At 38.7% G+C, this 20,928-nt stretch overlaps 1 protein-coding gene across 1 annotated transcript in view; it reads right to left on the bottom strand.

Annotated features, from left to right (window-relative positions):
* The window catches only part of LOC122814390 (zinc finger protein 729-like), a 144,684-nt gene that overhangs the window by 46,762 nt on the left and 76,994 nt on the right, over positions 1-20,928 (bottom strand). Inside the window, 1 exon segment of the mRNA XM_044086974.1 lies at positions 5,462-5,528. Coding sequence (XP_043942909.1) covers positions 5,462-5,528 — 67 coding nt within the window.

The following is a 20,928-nucleotide window of genomic DNA, read 5'->3' as shown; positions in this document are numbered from 1 at the left end:
TTCCAGTGAACATTTACACTGGTTTCCAGAGGAAGGCTCCAAATTGTCTTCATATGGTCCTTGACCAATTGCTTCCTGTTCCACTGGTTCCTCTTAATTTGGATATCCATTACTCTATCCTGTTGTGGCAATTTCTGAGTTAGATTTTCTACACTAAATCTTTCACTTTGCAGGTACTCCATAACTTCAGTTTCTATTTCTTTAACTTCTCCATTACTAATCTTCTTTTCTATTTTTCGTCTTTTGTCTTCTTATTTTTTGTATTGTAAAGTTTTCCATATCTGGATTCCTTTGTCTGTATTTCTCTTCAAATATCTTTGGTGCTGTTTTTGCATTGATTAGTTTTGTTTTCTCCTTTGCATAAATATTACACCATATTAAAATTCCTTTTCTTTCCCATGTCCATATTTCTTCTTCAGATGTTTCCTGATCTTCCTGTTTCTCCCTGCTTTGGGGACTAACTACATCCTGCTGTGATGTAACCTGTGTTAAACCTTCTACATCAAATCCTTCACTTCACAGGCACTTCATAACTTCACCTTCTATTTTTTAACTTCTACTTTACTGATCTTCTTTTCTAGATTCCATCTTTGTGATATTTTTTTTATTATGAAATTTTCCATATCCATATGCTTTTGCCTGTATTTGTCTTCAAATGTCTTTGGGGCTACTTTCTTTACATCAATTAATTTGGCTTTCTCCTTTTCATAAATATTGCACCATATCAAATCTCTCTTTCTTTCCCATGTCCATATTTCTTTCTATTCAAACCTGTGTGACTAGCACGAAGTGCCTGAAGACTGCTGAGATGTGTGAAGCACTTAACACATTCAGTACATTTATATTGCTTCACTCTTTTTATATTTCTCCAAATATTTTGGGTTTCTAATACTATGATGGGGATGTACCCCATTCCTAAGTCAGAGTACAATTAAATTTCATGAAATTAGTATTGTTTCAATCTTTGATGTCAGCTGGCACAACTTTCATCTTCATTGATAAAGAAAAAAGATGATGAGGGCCAACTGCCTCCTTATCAAGGATTTAAGTGTGCATTCTTACATGAAGAGGAGTCTGTCTGTTTATATTATTACAGATCTTTGGGATGTGGGTTGTTTGGGCACATATCTTCCTGCAGCTAATTCCAACATGTTAATAACTGTGTCACAGGAGTCATCTTATACACAAATATAAATAGTTCTTGATAGCGTAAAAACAAAATAAAAACACAATTCAGCACAGTAATGAAAAGAAAAACAGAAAGAAACAAATTTAAATAACAAATAATGTCAAATCAATACAAAAATCTCTCTCGTATATAAACCTTAAATAATACTGGGTTTTATGGGTGCCAATTTGCAACCCACCTAATGATATAGGGGTTGATGCATAATTTGGTGTGTATCAATAATTCCTGAGTGGGGAATGGTATCAAAGGCCCTGGCCAGACTGAGGTTGGCTGTATGAACTGCCTTGCCCTCATCCATAGCTCTGGTGACTGACTCAAAGAAGTCAACCAGGTTGAGCAGGCATGATCTACCTTTCACAAAACCAAATTCATTGGGATCTAGAGTTTGGAGATTCCCGATATCCTTGTTAATTCGGTCCATGATGATGTACTCCATAGCCTTACATATCAGATTCATCAGGCTAATGAGGTGATAATTCCCAGGGTCTGTAGTTGCTCCTCCTTTATGGAGAGGGAAGACTGTAGCAGTGCACTATTCGATAGGGACAAAGCCTGAGGTGAGGCTGTGATTGAACAGAGCACACAGTTGTGATGCTAGCTCACTTTGTAATTCATGTAGAACACATCCAGGGATATTGTCGGGTCCAGTGGAAGCTGTATTCTTGGCCTTGGACAATGCAGCTTTAACCTGTGTTGCAGTTATGCTGGTTGCCTGGCATTCCTCTGATATTATGATTAGTCCTATGGGGGGAGAGAGGGGTTGGCACTGAATCCGTCGGCCAGTATGTTTGCAATATCTGTTAGCTCAGTATAGGAGGTACCATTGTGCAGTAACTCAGAGCAAACCTGGGTATTGCCATGGAGATTCTTGATATAACTATAGAAGGCTTTGTGGTGGTTTTTAGTGTCTGCCGCAATTCTGCCTTCATAGCTGGCTTTAGAGGTTTTGATGAGGGATCTCAACTTTTTGTTGAGACTAATAAGGGAGTTTTTCCAGTCTTGGGACTTCACCTTTTTCTGCAACAGTTTCTTCCTTCTGTTGTAGAGTTTATTAATGGCAGGGAACTACCAGATTGGCTTCCTTTTTTAGAGGAGTGGCTAGTTCCATGAATTTATGTATGTGTTCGTACAGTGCATTGGTGCATGCTTTGGCAGTCATGCATCTATTTTCCATTGACATGGGTGCCGTGAAGTTAGCCACCTCTGTTTTTAGGAGCCCAAAGTCAACTTTGGAGAAGTTTTTCATGGTAGTTACCTTTGCGAGGGGTGTGGGTGAGATGTGGATTTCCATGGTGATTAGTTTCTGGTGGATCTAACCAGGGAGGAATTGACTACTGGTGTAGAGCAATGGTTGCCCATGCTTGTAATAACAAGGTCAAGGATACTGCTTCCTCTATTGGGGGTAAGAATGATAAATTTCCTGGCTTAAGTGAAACCATCAGTATCAAATGTTTTTTACGTAATACTAACTATATTAGATACTTATTAGACAGCTTACATTTAATTATCTGGTGTTGTTCATTGGATAGTACATATTTAAATACTAGCCAGTTTGTATGTTTGCATTTTTAGAAAGTTCCTTGTGGATGAAAGTGCTTAATCTGTTTAATTAAAAAAATTCTGATTATTTAGTTGGTGCCTTGCCTTGGATGACTTTTTGTTTGTTTTGTGTATTTTTCATCCTATCTTGCTTTTTAGTTTTTGCATGTTGTGAAGATAACATACTGTACAAGAGTGTTGTCAGCTTCAACACCAAAAATTAACGGACTCCCCCAGTCTAGGAAGACATATTATTTCCTTATAATACTCACCCCTAAGCTGCAGTACAGTACTTAGCAATCAACTTCTGTATGTCTCTTAAGGGTTTTTTATTGTACACTCCTGTAATTTTGAAGGACGTTTTACTCTTTTTAAGAACTAGTCATTTCTTGTTTATTTCTAATGGAAAATGTTATGTATTGTAGTTTCAGAAATAGCTGGATAAGCTCTCAGTGGATATGTATATTTGATTGCGTATCTGCAAGAGAACGTCTGTTACTGTGCGAGTGTATGTCTATTTATGTTTGAATTTTGCCATTGAACAATATTAGACATTGCTGTACTTATCAAATTGGAGACTTAATACTAAATGTTATCTAACACAAAATACACTTCAAAACCCAGCACAACTGTGTGGTAATAAACTCTACTCTGATATACCCAGCCATTCTTCTCTAAGTAAAGCTGTTACAATCCTTTGTTTTAATTATCATGCTTATGGCAAAGATAACAAGGTTTATTTCTATTTTGGTCACTATAGTTACCCGAGTCCAATTTAAACTTTCTGGGGGGGGGGGGCAGAAACAGTTGAATACAGAGAGCTGTTATGGCAATGACAAAACAAAAAACAAAAAGCTTGCAGAATTCCTGGAATTAAGAATGAAAATGAATCATTTAACAGTGTGCTTAAACTTAGAGATGCTAAACAACAGATTTTATGCAGCTCTGTCCTTTATAAATGTGTTTTTGCATGATGTTATTTACCTGTATTGCAGGTTTTAATAACAAATATTTGGAATTTATTGTTGCATTTTTGTATTGCAACTGGTTAGGTCTAATTGCAAGTGGTTGTTTTGTATCATGTGATTTTATGGTGCTTTAAATGTAGTATCTGCATTATATAATTTAGAGTTGAAGAAGTCCTTTTATTTTGGGGAGGAACCTGATAATTATATTAAAGCCTTGGAAGCTTGACTGCACAGTGTGCTTTGTTTTTACATGTTTTGTTCTTTGTATCATGGTTTGCCTTTTTGTATTCCATATTTTGAGTTTCTGAAAGCTAAATGACATATCCAAATTTAACACTTGCTCAATGTCTGGAGTAGATGAACTCATTGAGAGACTAAGCAGAGCAAGGTTTTTAACTACCACAGACTTCACAAAAGGGTACTAGCATATTCATCTTACCCATAAAGCCAGAAAGAGAAGACAGCATTTTCCACCCAAAAGGCCTTTTTCATTAAGCTGTCTTACCCTTTACACTTCACAGAACTCCTGTCACCTTTCAAAAGCTCATGGATAAGGCTCTGAAACCTCATGCTTCCCTTGATGACAGCCATTTATTCAGAACAGTGGGATCACAGTTAGTCAATGTACAAGCTGTACTGGACTCTTTAAAGCAGGGAGGACACAAGTAAGCTTTGCATGACTGAAGACAGCAACCTAGGCTACGGGACTTCAAGAGAGGTAAATAGATCTCAAACAGGAACAACCTAGGCTATGGGACTGTGAGAGGGGTAATTAGACCTCAAACAGCAGCAACCTAGGCTGTGGAACTGTGACGGGGTAATTAGACCTCAAACAGCAGCACCTTAGGCTATGGCACTGTGAGAGGGGTAACTAGACCGGTAACCATACCTCAAACAGATAAAACAGAAACTATCAAAAACTAGGCAATATTCAGTACCAAATTAAAACTAAACTATTTTTTTTCAAACTAGCATGCTGCATCCAAAAGTTTGTACCCAACTTTGTAAGGTGCATTTGACAACTTGAAAACTATGCTATGTTCAGAACCAATCCTGACTGCCCCTGACTTTAGTACATTTTTTGTTGTATACACTGATGCAACTCATGCTGAGTTAGACACTGTGTTACGTCAGAAAAGTAGATGGTGAGAAATATTGTGTACTACTCAAAGAAAAAGTTATTTATATCTGAGAAAAAAAAAATTCAACAACTGAGTGTGAATGTCTCAACATTAAGTGGGCACTTACATCCCGCCAGGATTACATATTAGAATGCAGCTTCACTCTGGTAACTGACCGTGCTCTCCTACAGTGGTTGTATAAATAACAGGATGTCAACATAAGGATGAATACAAAGGAGGTATCATTCAATTTCACTATGTGATACAGGCCTGGCAGTATCCACTGGAATGCAGATGGATTATCCTAGTCTGAGAACTGATTTTAGTCCCTATGAAACCATGTAATCTATGCTGGGAATGTTTTTTATGGGACAGTGGCCAATCAAAAGTGTTAAAAATGCTGTTGTAAGGTGTGTGCATACACATTATAATGTGGTATGAATCCAGTGATGGTGCATATATACTATCACTGTATAAATTAGGATAGCAGAGGCTAATTTTGAAACACTTGCTGAAGCAGTGTTAAAAGTAAAGGCTGTATCCCAAGATAGTAAAGACATTTACCTGTCTCAGAGAGGGAATTTGAGAGACTAAGAGTTGAGACTTTTGTAGGAATTATAAGCAGAAGTTATGAATTTGCTTACTTGTGGAATAGCGGAAACTTTCCAATGGATTAACCTGTGTTGTATCAAGAGCTTCCTTGTGGACTTCCTGTGAAGTTAAATGTGTGTGGCAACATGACCAAAGCTACCATACTCAAAAACTAAAATAAAATTGTTAAATTTTATTTATACAAAAAGAATGTTTATTTCTGTATGCTTTTTTTTCTTTCTAAGAATGAACTTTATTTGATCTATTAAATAAACTGCACAAAAATAAGTAACTGTCTCCAGTGTATTAGTCAATGTTAGTACTGCAACAGGTAAGAGCACTCACCTTTAGTGCTGGAATATAGAACTTACCATAACATCTGATGTCCTACTGATCACTGTTGCAATACTCTTAACAGATGGGTTGTAGCTTACTGATGTCCATCCTGGGTAGTAAAGCTTTACCTTCGTAGGATGTACATCTGGATAATGACCTCAGCTCATTGGTGTAGGGGTATAAAACTGGGTTTATGTGCGAGATGCTCAGACTAAGTCCAAGCCAGCAGCAGCCTGAAGAAAATCCAGGAAGGAGACTGGTCAGCTAGGAGGGGTGTAGTTTGAAATGGATAAGCAAGTTCCCCCTCATAAAACCTGTAATATCCTGGGATAATGCTTGTGTATCTGTGAGTTTAAGGCATAGTGTTTCTGCCAATACAGAGAGACAAAAGTAAGTGAAGGGGTATAAGGTGGGAGAGAAGGAATACTGCTATGATGATCAGTAGGACATTTACTGTTACAGTAAGTTCTTAAACAACTGTACTGTGACCTAACTGAGTCACTGTTGCCGTATACTTAGATTGATGAGTCCTAGAGCTATAGAGAAAGAAGCGTGGCAGGCTTGAAGAGAAGGGTCCAGGAGGCCACACAGAATACTTCTGGCAAACCACGCCTTGGACCTGGGGAAGGCATCTAGCTTTTAGTGTTTTGTGAAAGTGTGGATAGATGACCATATAGCTCCTTAGAATGGACCTGGTGTCCACCTCTTATAGAAAGCCCCAGATGAAGCCAGTGATTGTTGAGTGGAATGTGCTTTTGCCACATGGGTAAAGTCTTTCCATGGTGAGATTAGCAGAAGGAAATATCCTTTGAGATCCAGGAAGCAATAGTTTGTTTGGAAACTGGCTACCCTAACCTGAAATCCATAAAGGAGATGAACAGCTGGTCTATTTTTCTGATATACTTAGTTTTATCCAGGTAAAACCTCAATTACCTGTGAATGTCTAAGGAGAATAAGATTCTTTCCACTCTGTTTTGGGGATTGTGGAAAAAGGTAGTGCAGACTGATTGCCTGACTTAGGGTTAGCTCAGTAACCATGTTTAGAATGAAGGAAGGACTGGCCCTAAGGTCAACCTATTTCTGTGGAAGATGAGGAATGGTTGAATAGCCATAAGAGCATGGGGTTCTGAGACTATGCAGGTTGAAGTCAAGGCCATGAGGAGCACTATTTTCCAAGTGCAGAATTTAAGAATAGCATAAACAGCTGCTTCAAATGGGGCAAAGTACATTTTTCCCAAAAAAATATGGTCCCAAGGTGGGGCAATAGGCTTCCTTCAGGGTTCTGGACATGACAGTGGGCTCCAAAGTTAGGCAAGTATTAACGGCAGGAAAAGCGTGCCTTAATGGATGAGTAGGGCAACCACGAATGTAACAAACTGCATAAGTATTGAAGTATTGTAAGGGGTATCAGATAGAGGGGGTTGGAGTCTGTGCTTAAGGTAACACAGTGAGAATCTCTTCCACTTGGCTGTGAAAGATTTCCTGATGTTCAGTTTCTTGGTTTCTTGTAGGACTTGAAACCCCTCTTCAGAAAAGGTGTGTCTTGTGGGGATTAGAATCCAATCATACAGAGTGATAGACTGAGTGAAGTCAAGATTGGGAGAAAGGAGCTGCCCTTTCTGTTGAGTGATTAGATCTGAGTTTGGAGGGATTTCCCTTTGATAGGTGAAACAGAGGCAGTAACCAGTGTATTCTTGGCCAGAAATGTTCCAGAAGTAAGAATTTTGGAGATTCCTTCTGGGCTTTGAGTAGGAGTCTTGGATGCAGATTGTGAGGGGGGGGGGTATGCTTAAAGGAATTTTCTCATCCACTGGAAAGAGAAGGCATATGTCCTCCAGGCTAGAGGTGATTGGTTCCTTGTGCAGAAAAGTCGAAGTAGGTGATGCTTGGGGCAAGCAACGAGGTCTATCTGGGAAGTCCCCATCTGAGAGTTATGGATCTGAACTTTTCTGTGTTCAACAACCATTTATGAGGGTCCTCCATGTCCCTGCTTAGAGAGTCTGCCAATACATTATGCTGAGAGGGTATATATGCCACTGTAAGTAAGCTTCAGGTGAGATACTTTGTGCCCGACTTTCTGCGCCAGCCTGCCCAGGGGCTAGGATCTTGAGCCTCCCTGCCTATGTACTACATCACTGTGGTGCAGATATCTAGAGGGTAAGAGTGCTGGGACCACATTAATTTCAGATATCACTGTATTTTTCTAATGTGTAGTCTGGTGAGGGGCACCATAGGAATTGTGGCAGCCATGAGACCCAGGGCCCTGAGGACTTGTCTGGCCAAGCAATGGTCCTCTCTGGAAAGCATTAACAACTCAGAGATCAGGGAACTGACCATCTCCCTGAGGAATAGAGACATGTGTGGTCAATGTGTCCAGGCTGCATCCCAGAAATATCAGCTGGTAAACTAGTGTCAAAAGTCACACACAGTAATGAAGCTGCTTAAGGAAAATGTTGCTGGATAAAGACTGAAGTAAGAGGTCATCAGATAAGGGAAGATCTGTATGTTCTGAGTTTGGAGCAAAATCACTGCTGGAGCCAAAAACTTTGTGAAAACTCTTGGAGTTGTAAAAAGACCAAAGGGCAAAGCAGTAAACTGAAAATGTGATGACCCATTAAAGAACCTGAGAATTTTTCAGTAGAAAGACAGATGAAATAGACAGGTAAGTATCCTTTAGATCTAAGGATACCAGAAAAGCCTGAGGAATTAGGAAGGGTTAAACAGTTAGTAAAAAGATCATGTTGAAAGATGGAACTCTCAGAAAGGTGTTTAGCCAGGAGAGGTCCAGTTAGATCGCCACTGACGCACTTTTCTTTGAACAAGAAGACTGTTGAGTAAAACCTCTCTCCTAAAAAGGTTGAGGGAACTTCTAATATCGTTCATTGTGCCAGTAAGTCTTGCACAATAGAGTGTAGAAGGTGTATCTGGTTGAGAGGAGGTGGGGGTACTACCCCGTAGATGGGCTGCTTACACAAGATATAAAATACCCCTTTTTGATAATGTTTAAGACCCATTTGCTCAAGGCTAGAATTATAAAGAAGAAGACAGAGTCTTTTTGAGAGTGGAGTGGAGGGGTTGGGTTTGGATAGGGGGATGGGTGAAATATAGTCACAGGGGCCCACTGCCAAACTGAGGCCTCCCAGAAAGAAGATCCTTTGTTATTTACTTGGCAATATTTCTTGGGAATTTTCCTTTGCCTATGAGGTGTTCCAGAATCTCTCTCTCTTAGTAAAGGAGGTAGGTTTTGCTGGATAATTTCTATGGTACCTGGAAACTGTAGAAAGCAAAGTTTGATGGCAATCTTTAACTGTCTTGCCCTGTTCCCGTGAAGGACTGAAAAGGCTGGCAACTTGTGAGCCAAAAAGGAGGACATTACCTATGGAGGAATCTAGAATTTGTAACTTGAAGTCTTCTGGAATGGGCTGATCGCTTAGCCAGACATACCACCTGATCATTGAGCAAGTAGCAGCCACTTTGTAAGAGGCACCCCCACAGCATCACAGATGTATTTTATACTGTGCCTGGCTATTTGTCACAACCTTTTAGTCAGAGGTTGTTGCTAGTGGTAGTTCATAGCTCTGAAGGCTAAAGTATACACTTTCTTACCCCAACAGTCCGTTGCTCAACTGCCCTTGTCATTGGTAAGGCATTAGTACCACAAAACAGTTTGGAAGGTTTGTCCAAGGCCAGGGATACTGCAACTGGGTCTGCTACAAGGTTTTTTTAAAGGTACTTTAGTTCATCAGCAATTTTGTAGAACCTGTTTGGCAGGAGGTTGAGAATCGGGTGCAGAATAGTTGGCTTAAAATGTGTCTAGGCATGCATCTAACACTGAGAGAATTGGAGGAGGTGCAGGGCTGCCCATTTGTATTAAGTTGCAGTATCTCTTTTGCACTTCAGACACCAATTTAGATTGCCTTTCAAAATGATTCATCATGCTTTGCAAGGTTTCTACAAAGGAAGCCTCTTCCAAGGGAGAATCAGGAGACAGTGAAACTACCTCATCTGGGGAAATATGTTCTGGAGAGTATAACTGGGAAGAGTAGCCTGAAGAATGGTCATAATCCCACTCTGCTTCCTCCTCAGAGGAATAAGAATCTAAAACCTGTTTCTGTAGTGTGACCTGAAATTTCTGGGTCATAAGGCAATGAGGCTTCAGGAACATGATTGTCTTGAATGACACCTGAGAAAAATCAATCCATTCTTTCTCCCTGGATGCAGAAGGAAACATTGAGTTCGTAGGTTCATAGGTAGGTACTAGGCTATTGGCCCTAGGTACTATATAAGCCTAGCCAAAAAGGTACCCTGGCTTTCGCCACCCAAGAAAATTATTTTCCTATGCCCCTGTCGAGCAGAGCCACAGAAGTGATCTCCGGGGTGAATTTCCTATTTCCCATCCAATCATCAAGAGTTTTCTTGAAGAGTGCTAACGAGGAGCTCTGTTTGACATAGATAGGTAGTCTGTTCCAGAGTATGGGAAGTCTCTGGGACAGGAATCTATATCTCCAGCATGTTCTGTTTATTGTGGTGACAAGGTTTAGGTCCCTAGAGTGTGTAGCTCAGAGGGATTGGGATTTTTTTAAGTGGAGCATGTCCAACAGCTCTGTGTTTGACATAGCTTTGTATGTTAGGAAGAGATCACCTCTGAGTAGGTGATATGTGACGGAGTAAAGCTGGATTTTTTTGAGACGGTCTGCATAGAGCATATGTTTGATGCTGGTAATCTTCTTCATGAGGTATTTCTGCGGCCTTTCCAGTTGTTGTAGATGTCTTGTGAGGTACATACCAAAAGGGGCATTGCACTATATAATGGGTACAATGAGTGATGAGTAGAGGGGAACAATGACCTCTTTTTTTCTGGATGAGAAACCTTTTGTGGTGAGGTGTGCCATGTAGAAGGATTTCCTGACCACTGTGGCGATGTGATTATCAAAGGAGAGTCTACTGTCCACCTGTGTCTCAAGGTCTCTTATCACACTTTTGGTGTTAAGTAGACTAATGCCTATGTGGTAGTTCATGGGTACAGAGTTTTTACCAAAGGGGATGACAACGCACTTTTTGGCATTGAGCTTGAGGCCATGACTTTGACACCAGGCATCTGTCTCAGTGAAGCCCTTTTGTAGGATGTCTGCATCATTAGAAGTTTCAATTATGGCTCCCAGTTTGTAGTCATCTGTGAACTTCATTAGCTAAAGGCCTTCTCTGTTAGCCTATATGTCAGAGAAGTAGATACCAAACAGGAGAGGACCCAGGACTGAACCCTGTGGTACTCCACTTGTCACTGGTCTGAAGTCGGATTTGGAGTCTGCTACTTTCACAGTGTGGGTTCTGTCAGTGAGCCAGTCGGCAACCTATCTTGTGACATAGGAATTTATACCTAGTTTAGTGAGTTTAGTGAATTTATTTATAATTCCAGAGTGGGGGATGATGTCGAAAGCCTTAGCAAGATCTAGATAGGCTGTGTGAACAACCTTACCCTCGTCTACAGCTTTGGTGACTGCTTCAAAGAAGTCTACAAGGTTTAGGAGACATGATCTGCCTTTTACAAACCCAAACTGGGTAGGGTCCAGAGTTTGGAGATTACCAATGTCTTTGTTTATGAGTTCCATGATGATACATTCCATGGCCTTGCCAGGCTCGTCAGGCTAATGGGGCAGTAGTTCCTGGGATCCATCATGGCTCCCCCCTTTGTGGAGTGGGATAACCATCATGGTGGACCATTCAGTGGGAACAAAGTCTGAGGTGAGGCTATGACTGAATATGATACTTAGATGGTGTGCCAGTTCATTCTGCAGTTCATGTAGAACACAGCCTTGGGATGTTGTCAGGTCCCATGGATGCTGTGTTCTTGGCTTTGGTGAGTGTGGTTTTTACGTGTGTAGCCATGATTACAGGAACTTTGCATTCTTCCGGTATAGAGATGGGCCCTTTAGGGGGTGATAGGGGGTAAAGTTAGCACTGAACCTATCTGCTAGGGTGTTGGCAATATCAGTTGGTTCTGTAGAGTTAGTCCTATTGTGCTGTAACTCACAGAAGATCTGAGTGTTGTCACTGAGATTCTTGACATAGCTATAGAATGCTTTGTGGCTGTCTTTAGAATCAGTGGCGATTTTGTTTGCATAACTAGCTTTGGAGGATTTTATGAGGGATCTCAGCTTCTTACTGAGGCTGACCAGGGAGTTCCTCCAATCATGGGATTTTACTCTTTTTTGCAACAGTTTCTTTCTTCTGTTGTAGAGTTTGTTTATGGCAGAAGACCACCAGATTGGCTTCCTTTTTTTGGAGGATAGCACCTTGGTTCTGTTAGGGATCCATGCACTCGTGTAAGTGCTTATAAAGTGCATTTATGTAGGATTCAGCAGTTGTACCTCTATTGTCCATTTGCATGGGTGTCGTGAAGCTTGCCACTTCTGTCTTAAGAAGCATGAAGTTGGTTTTGGAGAAATTTTTTATCGTGGTTTCCCTAATGGGGGATGGGGGTGGGATGTAGCTGTCTAGGGTGATTAGCTTGTGGTCGGATCTGACCAATGAGGAATTGACCTCTGGTGTGGAACACCAGTTGCCCATGTTGGTAATGACCAGGTCTGGGATATTGCTGCCCCTGGTGGAGGTGAGGATAAGCTAATCCAAGGTGTTGGAATTTATGAATTCCAGAAAACGTTGAGCAAAAGTGTTGGTACATGAGTAATTTTCCCAGTTAATGGTGGGGTGGGTGAAATCGCCCAGTATTAGGGTGATTTTTTTGATCACTATGGAACTAGCACAATATCTTACAGTTGAATCCCCTGTTGTACCCATGTTTCAAGGACAGCCTAAGGTACATAAGTACCCTAGAACACCCCCTTTCAGGCCGATTGTGGCTGGAAAAGGATGGGTCACTGAGCCCTTTTCTATTTTTGTTGAAAGGCATGTCAGGCCTATCTTGGATAAATCCGGCACTATATTGAGGGATACTAAACATTTTTACAGGATTTATTTGGATTTAATGAAAGTCATACTAAGTCGGGAGATTATATGTTTAGTTACTCTAGATGTAGTGTCCCTGTTTACAACTATACCTAATATTGAAGGGGTTTAATATCTACGTAGGTATCTGGGCAACCACAGTGAGTATGAGAATAGGCTTGTAGAGCTGATATGTGATTTTATGGATGTGGTACTTAATAACAATATATTTGTGTTTGATAACTGTTATTATAAACAGAAGCATGGTGTGGCAATGGGGACATGCTGCACTAATAGTTACGCCAATGCTGTAATGCTGCAATGGGAATTGGAGGAGGTGTTTGGAATGGAGTTATATTTACAGAATGTGCTCTTTTACTGCTGTTTTGTTGATGATATTTTTTGTTATGGGGTGGGATCCTTGAGGATTTAGAATGATTTGTACTAAAGTTGCACAAATCCCGTACTTTTCTGAGATTTACTTATAAATGGTCCTATATGTCTATGGAGTTTCTTGGTGTGCTTATAAGTAAATGGCCAGACTATACACTTACTACTAGTTTATTTAGAAAGGAATGTTATAGGAATTTGATTCTTCATAGGAGAAGCATGGACCCAAGAAGGGTATTTAACAACATAATAAAGGGCCAAAGCATGAGCGTTTCTCGATTGCATAATGTTGATTCAGATTATTGGGGTGGTTGTGAGACCCCTTAGGCAGTCCTTGAGATACAGGGACTACAAGGATGGTGAGGTGGGTCCTATTCTTGTAGATGTTAATTCTATGAGAGAAGGATGAGCTAAGCCATATTTTTCATCTCAGGGCTTAGATGTAAGAGGAAGAGCTAATGAAAGGTCCAATAACTCTATGGGAAGGGTTAAAGTTCAATGGCATATACAAGCAATGTCGATGCTGTTAAGAAGGCATTTCAGAGTCATTAGCATCTTTTTATGATGGATGAAAAAATTAGTAGAGTGGTGGGGGAGACTCCTATGTTTGGATTTAGGAACTGCAAGTTACTTAAAATGATGTTATGCTATCCAGATAGAGGGACTACAGCATGTGAGGAAGAATATGGAACTCACCCATCGGCTCATGCAATTTTTGTGGTCTGATAAACCGCGATGGTGTGTTTGTACATCCTGATATTGACAAGAGATATGCGTTTAATGTAAGGGCAACATGTGCATTGAAGCATTTGGTGTATGTGGCGCAAAGATTTTACATTGAGAAAACAGATCGCACCTTTAAAGAGCGTATGAGGGAACATTCGAATAGCATACGAATGGGTAATACTATGAATGCCCTTGCTAGATATTTGGCAGCTAGTGATCGAGTTCATCATTTTAGTTTCAGGGCTGTACAAGTCCTGCAAGTGGGTGCTAGGTTGGGGAATATTGAGAATAGAACTACTGAAGGGGAACTTAGATGGATCCTTAAATTGAGAGCTGATAAAAGATCTGGTTTGAACAGTATGGTCTCTATTAGACTGATACTTGATAAGAGGGGATTACCTAGATAGGCTATGTTTGCCAGTTGGCATAGTTAAATCTATGTCCTGCCTTTATTTTATGTTTTAAAATGTATATGCAACTCTATATTGAATGGGACCTTGTCCTTTAAATAAGTAATGATGTCATCTTAATGTCAGCAATTGGTTTATGTAAATGGGCACTGTTCTGGGACATGTTATTGGTGTATTTAAATGGTTTTAATTAATCATATGAGTATTTATGATGTATGTTTGTGTCTTGTAATATCATTAAGGTCTGATGAAGTCAACGTTTGTTTGGTGAAAGCACTTACCGACTTGCAAATACTTTTATTAAAGTGTCTGAATGCATTTACTATCTTCGCTGGATGTTTTTATGAATGTTATGCATCCTGCTGCCAATATTGTGTTCTGATATACCAAAGCCAAGGTTACACCACCATGGGGAAAGGAAAAAACGCTCAGTACAAAGGCAATTAAAGTTTGTGAGGAAAAGTCAAACAGAAGGCAAAAAGAAAAACAGCAATGCAAATGTCTCAAAATCCTTTAATAAAAGTGAATAAAACACAAAGCTTTCAAGTCTGACAGGACTCTTCCTCAGTGTAAAAAAGGAGCAACTGCTACAATCCCATCAATATATACAATTTAAAACACCCACCAGCAAATGAAAATTGAAGAGAACTTGTGTCATGATTTTGTCCAAGATTGCTAACACGCATGAAGCACTTATTGCATTTTGTACATTTGTTTGGTTTATTCCCTCTGAGTGGCATGATGCTGTTGCAAATTGCTGAGATGTGTGATGCACTTACCGAATTCAATAGATTCATATTGCTTCAATCCCCTGTGAATGACATAATCCCAAAGATTGCTGAGGTTTCTGAACCACTTACTGCATTTTAGTAGATTTATATGGTTTTGCTCTTTTTTTAATGTCTCCCAAGTCTTTTGGGTTTCTAATACCATGATGGAAATGTACCCCACTCCTGAGTACAAACATGATTAAAGTTTAAGAAATTTGTATTGTTTCAAACTTTGATGTTAGCCAGAAGTGCTCTTCACAGCACCGCTATGTGCACAGTAATGACCCCTGCAAATTGTACAGAGTTACATATATCAGTAACATATCTAAGTACGATTGTAAATTCTTTCTTTATAAGACCCATTGCTCCTACTACTATTGGAACTGTCTGGGTATTCTTCCTCCACACTTCCCTCATTTCTGTCTGCAAATCCTGGCATTTTATGACTGTGTCCCTCTGTATGTAAGACATTGTAGTCACAGGGTGCACCAATTTCAATGATAAATGCTAGTTTTGTCTTCTTTTCATGGCCTACTACATCTGTTTTTCTCGCATGTATTTTTTGAACTGTTTGGTGAGCCCATGTGATATACACCATCATTTTCTACAATGCTTTGTGGCTCATGTTTCCAGTGTTTTTCAGCTACCTCAATATTATTATGTTTGCACAATCCCCAGTGCAACAGTCCTACCACATTAATATGCCTTTCATTATAGAATCCTTCCGCTATTAGTATATCAAAACCAGCAACAAGATGTGCAACTGTTTCCAATTCTCTTTTACAAAATCTACATTTTTCTGATTCTCTCACATATTCAATGGACTTTGTAAACCAATGTGTACATAGTTCATTACCTTGGGCTACCAACATTAACTTTTCGTGTTTTGGTTTAAATTCATCTTTCCTTAACTATTCCTGCATCTGATCCTGATCAACAAGAGGATGTTTAAAGAGTTTTCTATATTTCCAAGTATATTTATGCATTTTCCATATTTCTTGCCTTCTCATCTGATCCTTTGCCTTACATTCTTTCTTTTGTTTTTTTGGCACATTCAGTTTCTGCATGATTTTTATCTACTTCTGGTTTGACTTCCATTCCTGCTTGACACTGATGTGCTTCTGCTAAACTAAGCAGGGAAGTCATCTTAGACTTATTCTCTGTATTTCTCTTTTAATACCTTTGGGGCTGCCTTTTTGTGTTGTTTAATTTGGGTTTCTATTTTGCATAAATATTGCAGCATATCTGATCTCTCTTTCTTTTACATGTCCATATTTTTATACCTTCCAAAAATCTCTAGAGTTTGTTCTTTATATTTTTACACTTCGTCGGTTGCTTCTTTTTCAAACAGGCTAAGGTTTCTTGGTTTTTATAATGTTTTTCATAAATATGTTGTATTAATGAGCACAAATCTTTATTGGAAGCTTCTGACAGTTTTTCTTGCGGAAGTATTTTTCTTTCCTCTAATTTCTCTCTTAATCTGTGTGAATGACAAGATGCTGTTGAAGACTGCACAGCTGTGTGAAACACTCACTGCATTCAGTACATTTATATGGTTTCAATCCTTTTTAATTTCTCCAAGTCTTTAGGGTTTCTAATACCATGATGGGAATAGACCCTATCCCTAAGTCAAAGTACAATTAAAGTTAATGAAATTAGTATTGTTTCAATCTTTGATGTCAGCCAAAAATGCTCTTCACTGCACCCGCAATGTGTCCAGTAATGAATCCTGCAGTTTGTATGGAGTTACATGTATTGGTAACGCATCTAAATATCATTGTAAATTATTTTTTATAAGACCCATTGCTCCTACCACTATTGGAACTGTCTGAGTATCTTTCTTTCACATTGCTCTCATTTCTGCCTGTAAATCCTGATATTTTATGACTTTGTGTCTCTCTGTAAGCAAGACAGTGTAGTCACTGGGTATGGCAATTTCAATGATCAATGCTATATTTGTCTTCTTTTCTTGGACCACTATATCTGATTTTCTAGCATCTATCTTTTAAACTGTTGATAATGGATGATCCCATGTGATGTAGACTTCTTTATTTTCTATAATGCTTTGTGGCTCATGTTTCCAGTGTTTTTCAATCCCCAGTGCAACAGTCTTGCCACATTAATATGTCTTTCAGTATACAATCCTTCTGCCATTAGTATGTCGCAACCAGCAACAAGGTCTGCAACTGTTTGCAATTCAGTTTTACAAAACCTACATTTGTCTATTTCTCCCACATGTTCAATGGACTTTATAAACTAATGTGTATGTAGGCCACCAATATTAACTTTTCATCTCTTGGTTTGAATTTGCCTCTCCTTAACCATTCCTGCATTTGTTCCTGATCAACATGAGGTTCTCCCAGAAGTTTTCTGTACTTACAACTATATTTATGCTTTTTCCACATTTCTTGCCTTCTCATTTGATCCTTCACCTTATATTCTTTCTTTTGTTTTTTTGGCACATTCAGTTGCTGCCTGATTTTTATCTACATCTGGTTTGATTTCCATTCCTGCTTGATGCTAAGTTTCCGATAGATTAAGCAGAAAAGTCATCTTAGATTTATTCTCCTCATGTTTCAAAACGTTCACTATCTTTGGGTCTTATGAGGTCAGCACATACTTGTGAAGTCCCACGACTGCAGATCTATACATATACTCAATTTCAAGGAGGCCCATCCCTCCTTCAGAATGAGGAATATATAGTCTTGGTATGCAGTGATTTTTATAAATCATTTGGTGAGCATGAAGCATCCTTCTTGTTTTCCTATCTAATCTAGCCAACACATTTTGTAGCCAGTCAATCACTCAAAAACTGTAAGGTAGGACAAGAAGAACAAATTGGTTTGTAGCTTGGATTTTGTTCCTAGATGTCAGTGCTGTTTTCAATATTAATTTAAGTCTTCTGAAGTATTCCTTAATAAGGTTTATTCACATTTATTTGTGTTTTATTGCTGATCCTTCATCAATTCCAAGTATTTATATACTCCCTCTTGCTCATTTTCTTTTATATCACATTCTTGTCCCAAATTGAAGTTTTCCTGGTGCTGCAGTTCACCTGCCTTAAAGGTTGCTTTTGCACATTTATTAAGACCAAATGACATTTTAATATCATCTGAAAAAGTTTTGACAACCTGCAGCTGTGCTTTCAGTTCCTCATCTGATGAGATATATAGTTTTAAATCATCCACAAACAGAAGATGAGAAGTCTTTAGACTTTGTTGTTTTCTAGGAGCTAAATTGTAGCCATGACCTAAGCTGTTAAGTAAACAGATTAATGGGTTAAGGGCAAGGCAAAATAGCAACGGTGACAGATAGTCACTCTGGAATATCACCCTTTGAATATTTATCCCTGAGATAGCAACTTGTCCTTTATCATGGTTTAATTGCAAAGTGGTCTGCCATTGTTTGATGGTCACTGTAACATAGTCAATCATTGTAGGGTGTATCTTATACATTTTTAAGCACTCTTTTATCCATGAATGTGGGATACTATCAAATGCTTTTTTGTAGTCAATCCATGCCATACTTAAGATTCTTCCCCTTTTTCTATCCTCCACTATAACTTTAATGACAAATGATCCTTTGTTCCATGTGACTTTCTTTTATTGCCCTTTTGTTCTACTGACATAATTGAGTTTTCTTCTAAATGACTATAAACTCTGTCAGGATCAATTCCCATGTATAGTTTATACATTGTTGGAAGGCAAGTTATTGGTCTATAAGATCTGGGGTAGCTTGCAGGTTCACTCTTAAGTAGGAGCATTGTTTCACCTGGTGTTAGCCAGATTGGTGTCTGTTCGGGGTGCACATATAAATAGTTCTTAATCAGGGCTAGGTCTTCATGCAATGATGTTAATACTATTAACCAAAAGTTGGGCACTGCATCTAGGCCTAGAGGTTTTTCTTAACTTTCTTTCAATCTCTCTGGCTGTTACTTCATCCCATTTCATATCCTGTACCTTTAAACTTCTTAGTCTTTCTTTTACTTCTTTTATCCATTTAGCATCTTTGTTGTGTTTCACAGGAACTTACAGATACTTCTCCAAAATGCATCTATTTCTTCTTTTTTGGCAGTCTTTCAATTCCTTTTACCTTATTTCCCAATTCTCTATAAAACCTTTTTGGGTCATCACTAAATTGCTTATTTTGTATTTTTCCTTTATATTTATCTGTGTATCTTCGAAGTTTTCCCGCCTGTGCTGAAATTTTTAATTTATTTCCAATAGTGCAAGACAGATCCTGGTCTGTTCTAATACTGCACACTGCTTTTATCACATCTACCTTTCTTAGCATTTTTGCTGATCTATTCCCTCTTCTATAGTCTTCTAACAGTGACACTTCTTGTCTTAATTGCTTTATATTTTTTTCTATTCGATACTTCCATGATGGTATTCAATTTCTCCCATTCCTTTCCCTCACTACCCTGTACTCTTGTGGTAGAACTTTATCTGTTATTAATTTAGCTGCACAGTAACATCCTGTTTACCTCTATTATAGCACATGGATCTCTATGGATGGTCCTAATTACTGTGTTCATTTGCTGTATCAGACTTCTGACTTTTGGGATTTTATTGACCTTCAGCAATGTATTTCTTAGATTGATTTTAATATAGCTATCTGATCCATTAGATTAAGCAACTCTTCACTTAGTTCCTTTTCTTCCAGACTGAGGGCACATCCTTTGTTTTCCACTTCCTGTGGGCATTCTATAGAAAGTTCTATTGCATCTCTCTGTTGCACATTCACTTCAATTTCATCCTGTGCCAGCTGTTGCTGTGTCATATGGGAACTCACTGGCCTATCACTCCTCAATATTGACTGTATCAGAGTTTGCACAGTTTCCTGTTCCTTCCCTTGCTCTCTAGCTGTAATTCAATGTTTATACTGATTTCCTATGGAAGGCTTTAATATATCTCAATATGGCATCTGACCAATTGCTTCCTGTTCCACTGGTTTCCCCTTAATTTGGATATCCATTGCTCCATCCTGTTGTACTTTCTACATTAGATTTTGTACACTGAATCCTTTAATTTGCAGCTGTGATAACTAATAAGTCACTGGAACCACCACGAATAAAAATAAATAAAACAACCAATTTATTTAAAGAGAAGAACAAGCGCTTTCACGCACTTTGCTAGTGCGCTTCATCAGGTTACATTAAACAGGGCTGTTCCTTATCCTTATATACAATGCACACACCCTAATTAGCAAATAATCTAAACAATCAATCAAATTAATGTACGTTAACAAGACTCATCATGATTTAAAACAGTCATAGTATTAATGCTTGCTTTAGTTGTAACAAGTTTGATCAAGAATAATATAAGTATTTGTATATATTTGCTCGCATTAAAAACCACATTGTCTCAAACCAAAGAATTTATAGTTAAAAATGCCCTTATTTCCGTATATTAATCAAAGTAAAAACATCGTCAAAGATTAGTCAACATAGGTCACATAATTCATGTCCACCATATACAAACTCACTCAGTTGACAGCGAGTATGGTTTATAGTAGGTATAGTGTGCTTACACAAAACAAATCAATACGATAAAATAAAATAAACCTATTATTCAACTATTATTAACCATTAACTAATTTGCAGCTGCTCCATAACCTCAGCGTCTATTTCTTTAACTTCTCCGTTACTGATCTCCTTTTCCTCTGTCTTCTTATTTTTTGCATTGTAAAGTTTTCCATATCCAGATTCCTTTGCCTATTTCTCTTCAAATATCTTTGGTGCTGCTCTTTTTGTATTGGTTAGTTTTGCTTTTTCTTTTGCATAAATATTACACCATATTAAATCTCTTTTTCCTTCCTATGTCCATATTTCTTCTTCAGATGTCTCCTGATCTTCCTGCTTCTCCTTACTTTGGAGACTCACTACATCATGGTGTGATGTAGTCTGTGGTAGAGTTTCTACATTAAATCCTTCATTTCACA

This window comes from Protopterus annectens, chromosome 10.part0, assembly GCF_019279795.1.
Source record: "Protopterus annectens isolate FY-2018-M chromosome 10.part0, PAN1.0, whole genome shotgun sequence".
Classification (NCBI taxonomy): Eukaryota; Metazoa; Chordata; order Ceratodontiformes; family Protopteridae; genus Protopterus; species Protopterus annectens.
This window is presented reverse-complemented; position numbering and strand designations above follow the sequence as displayed.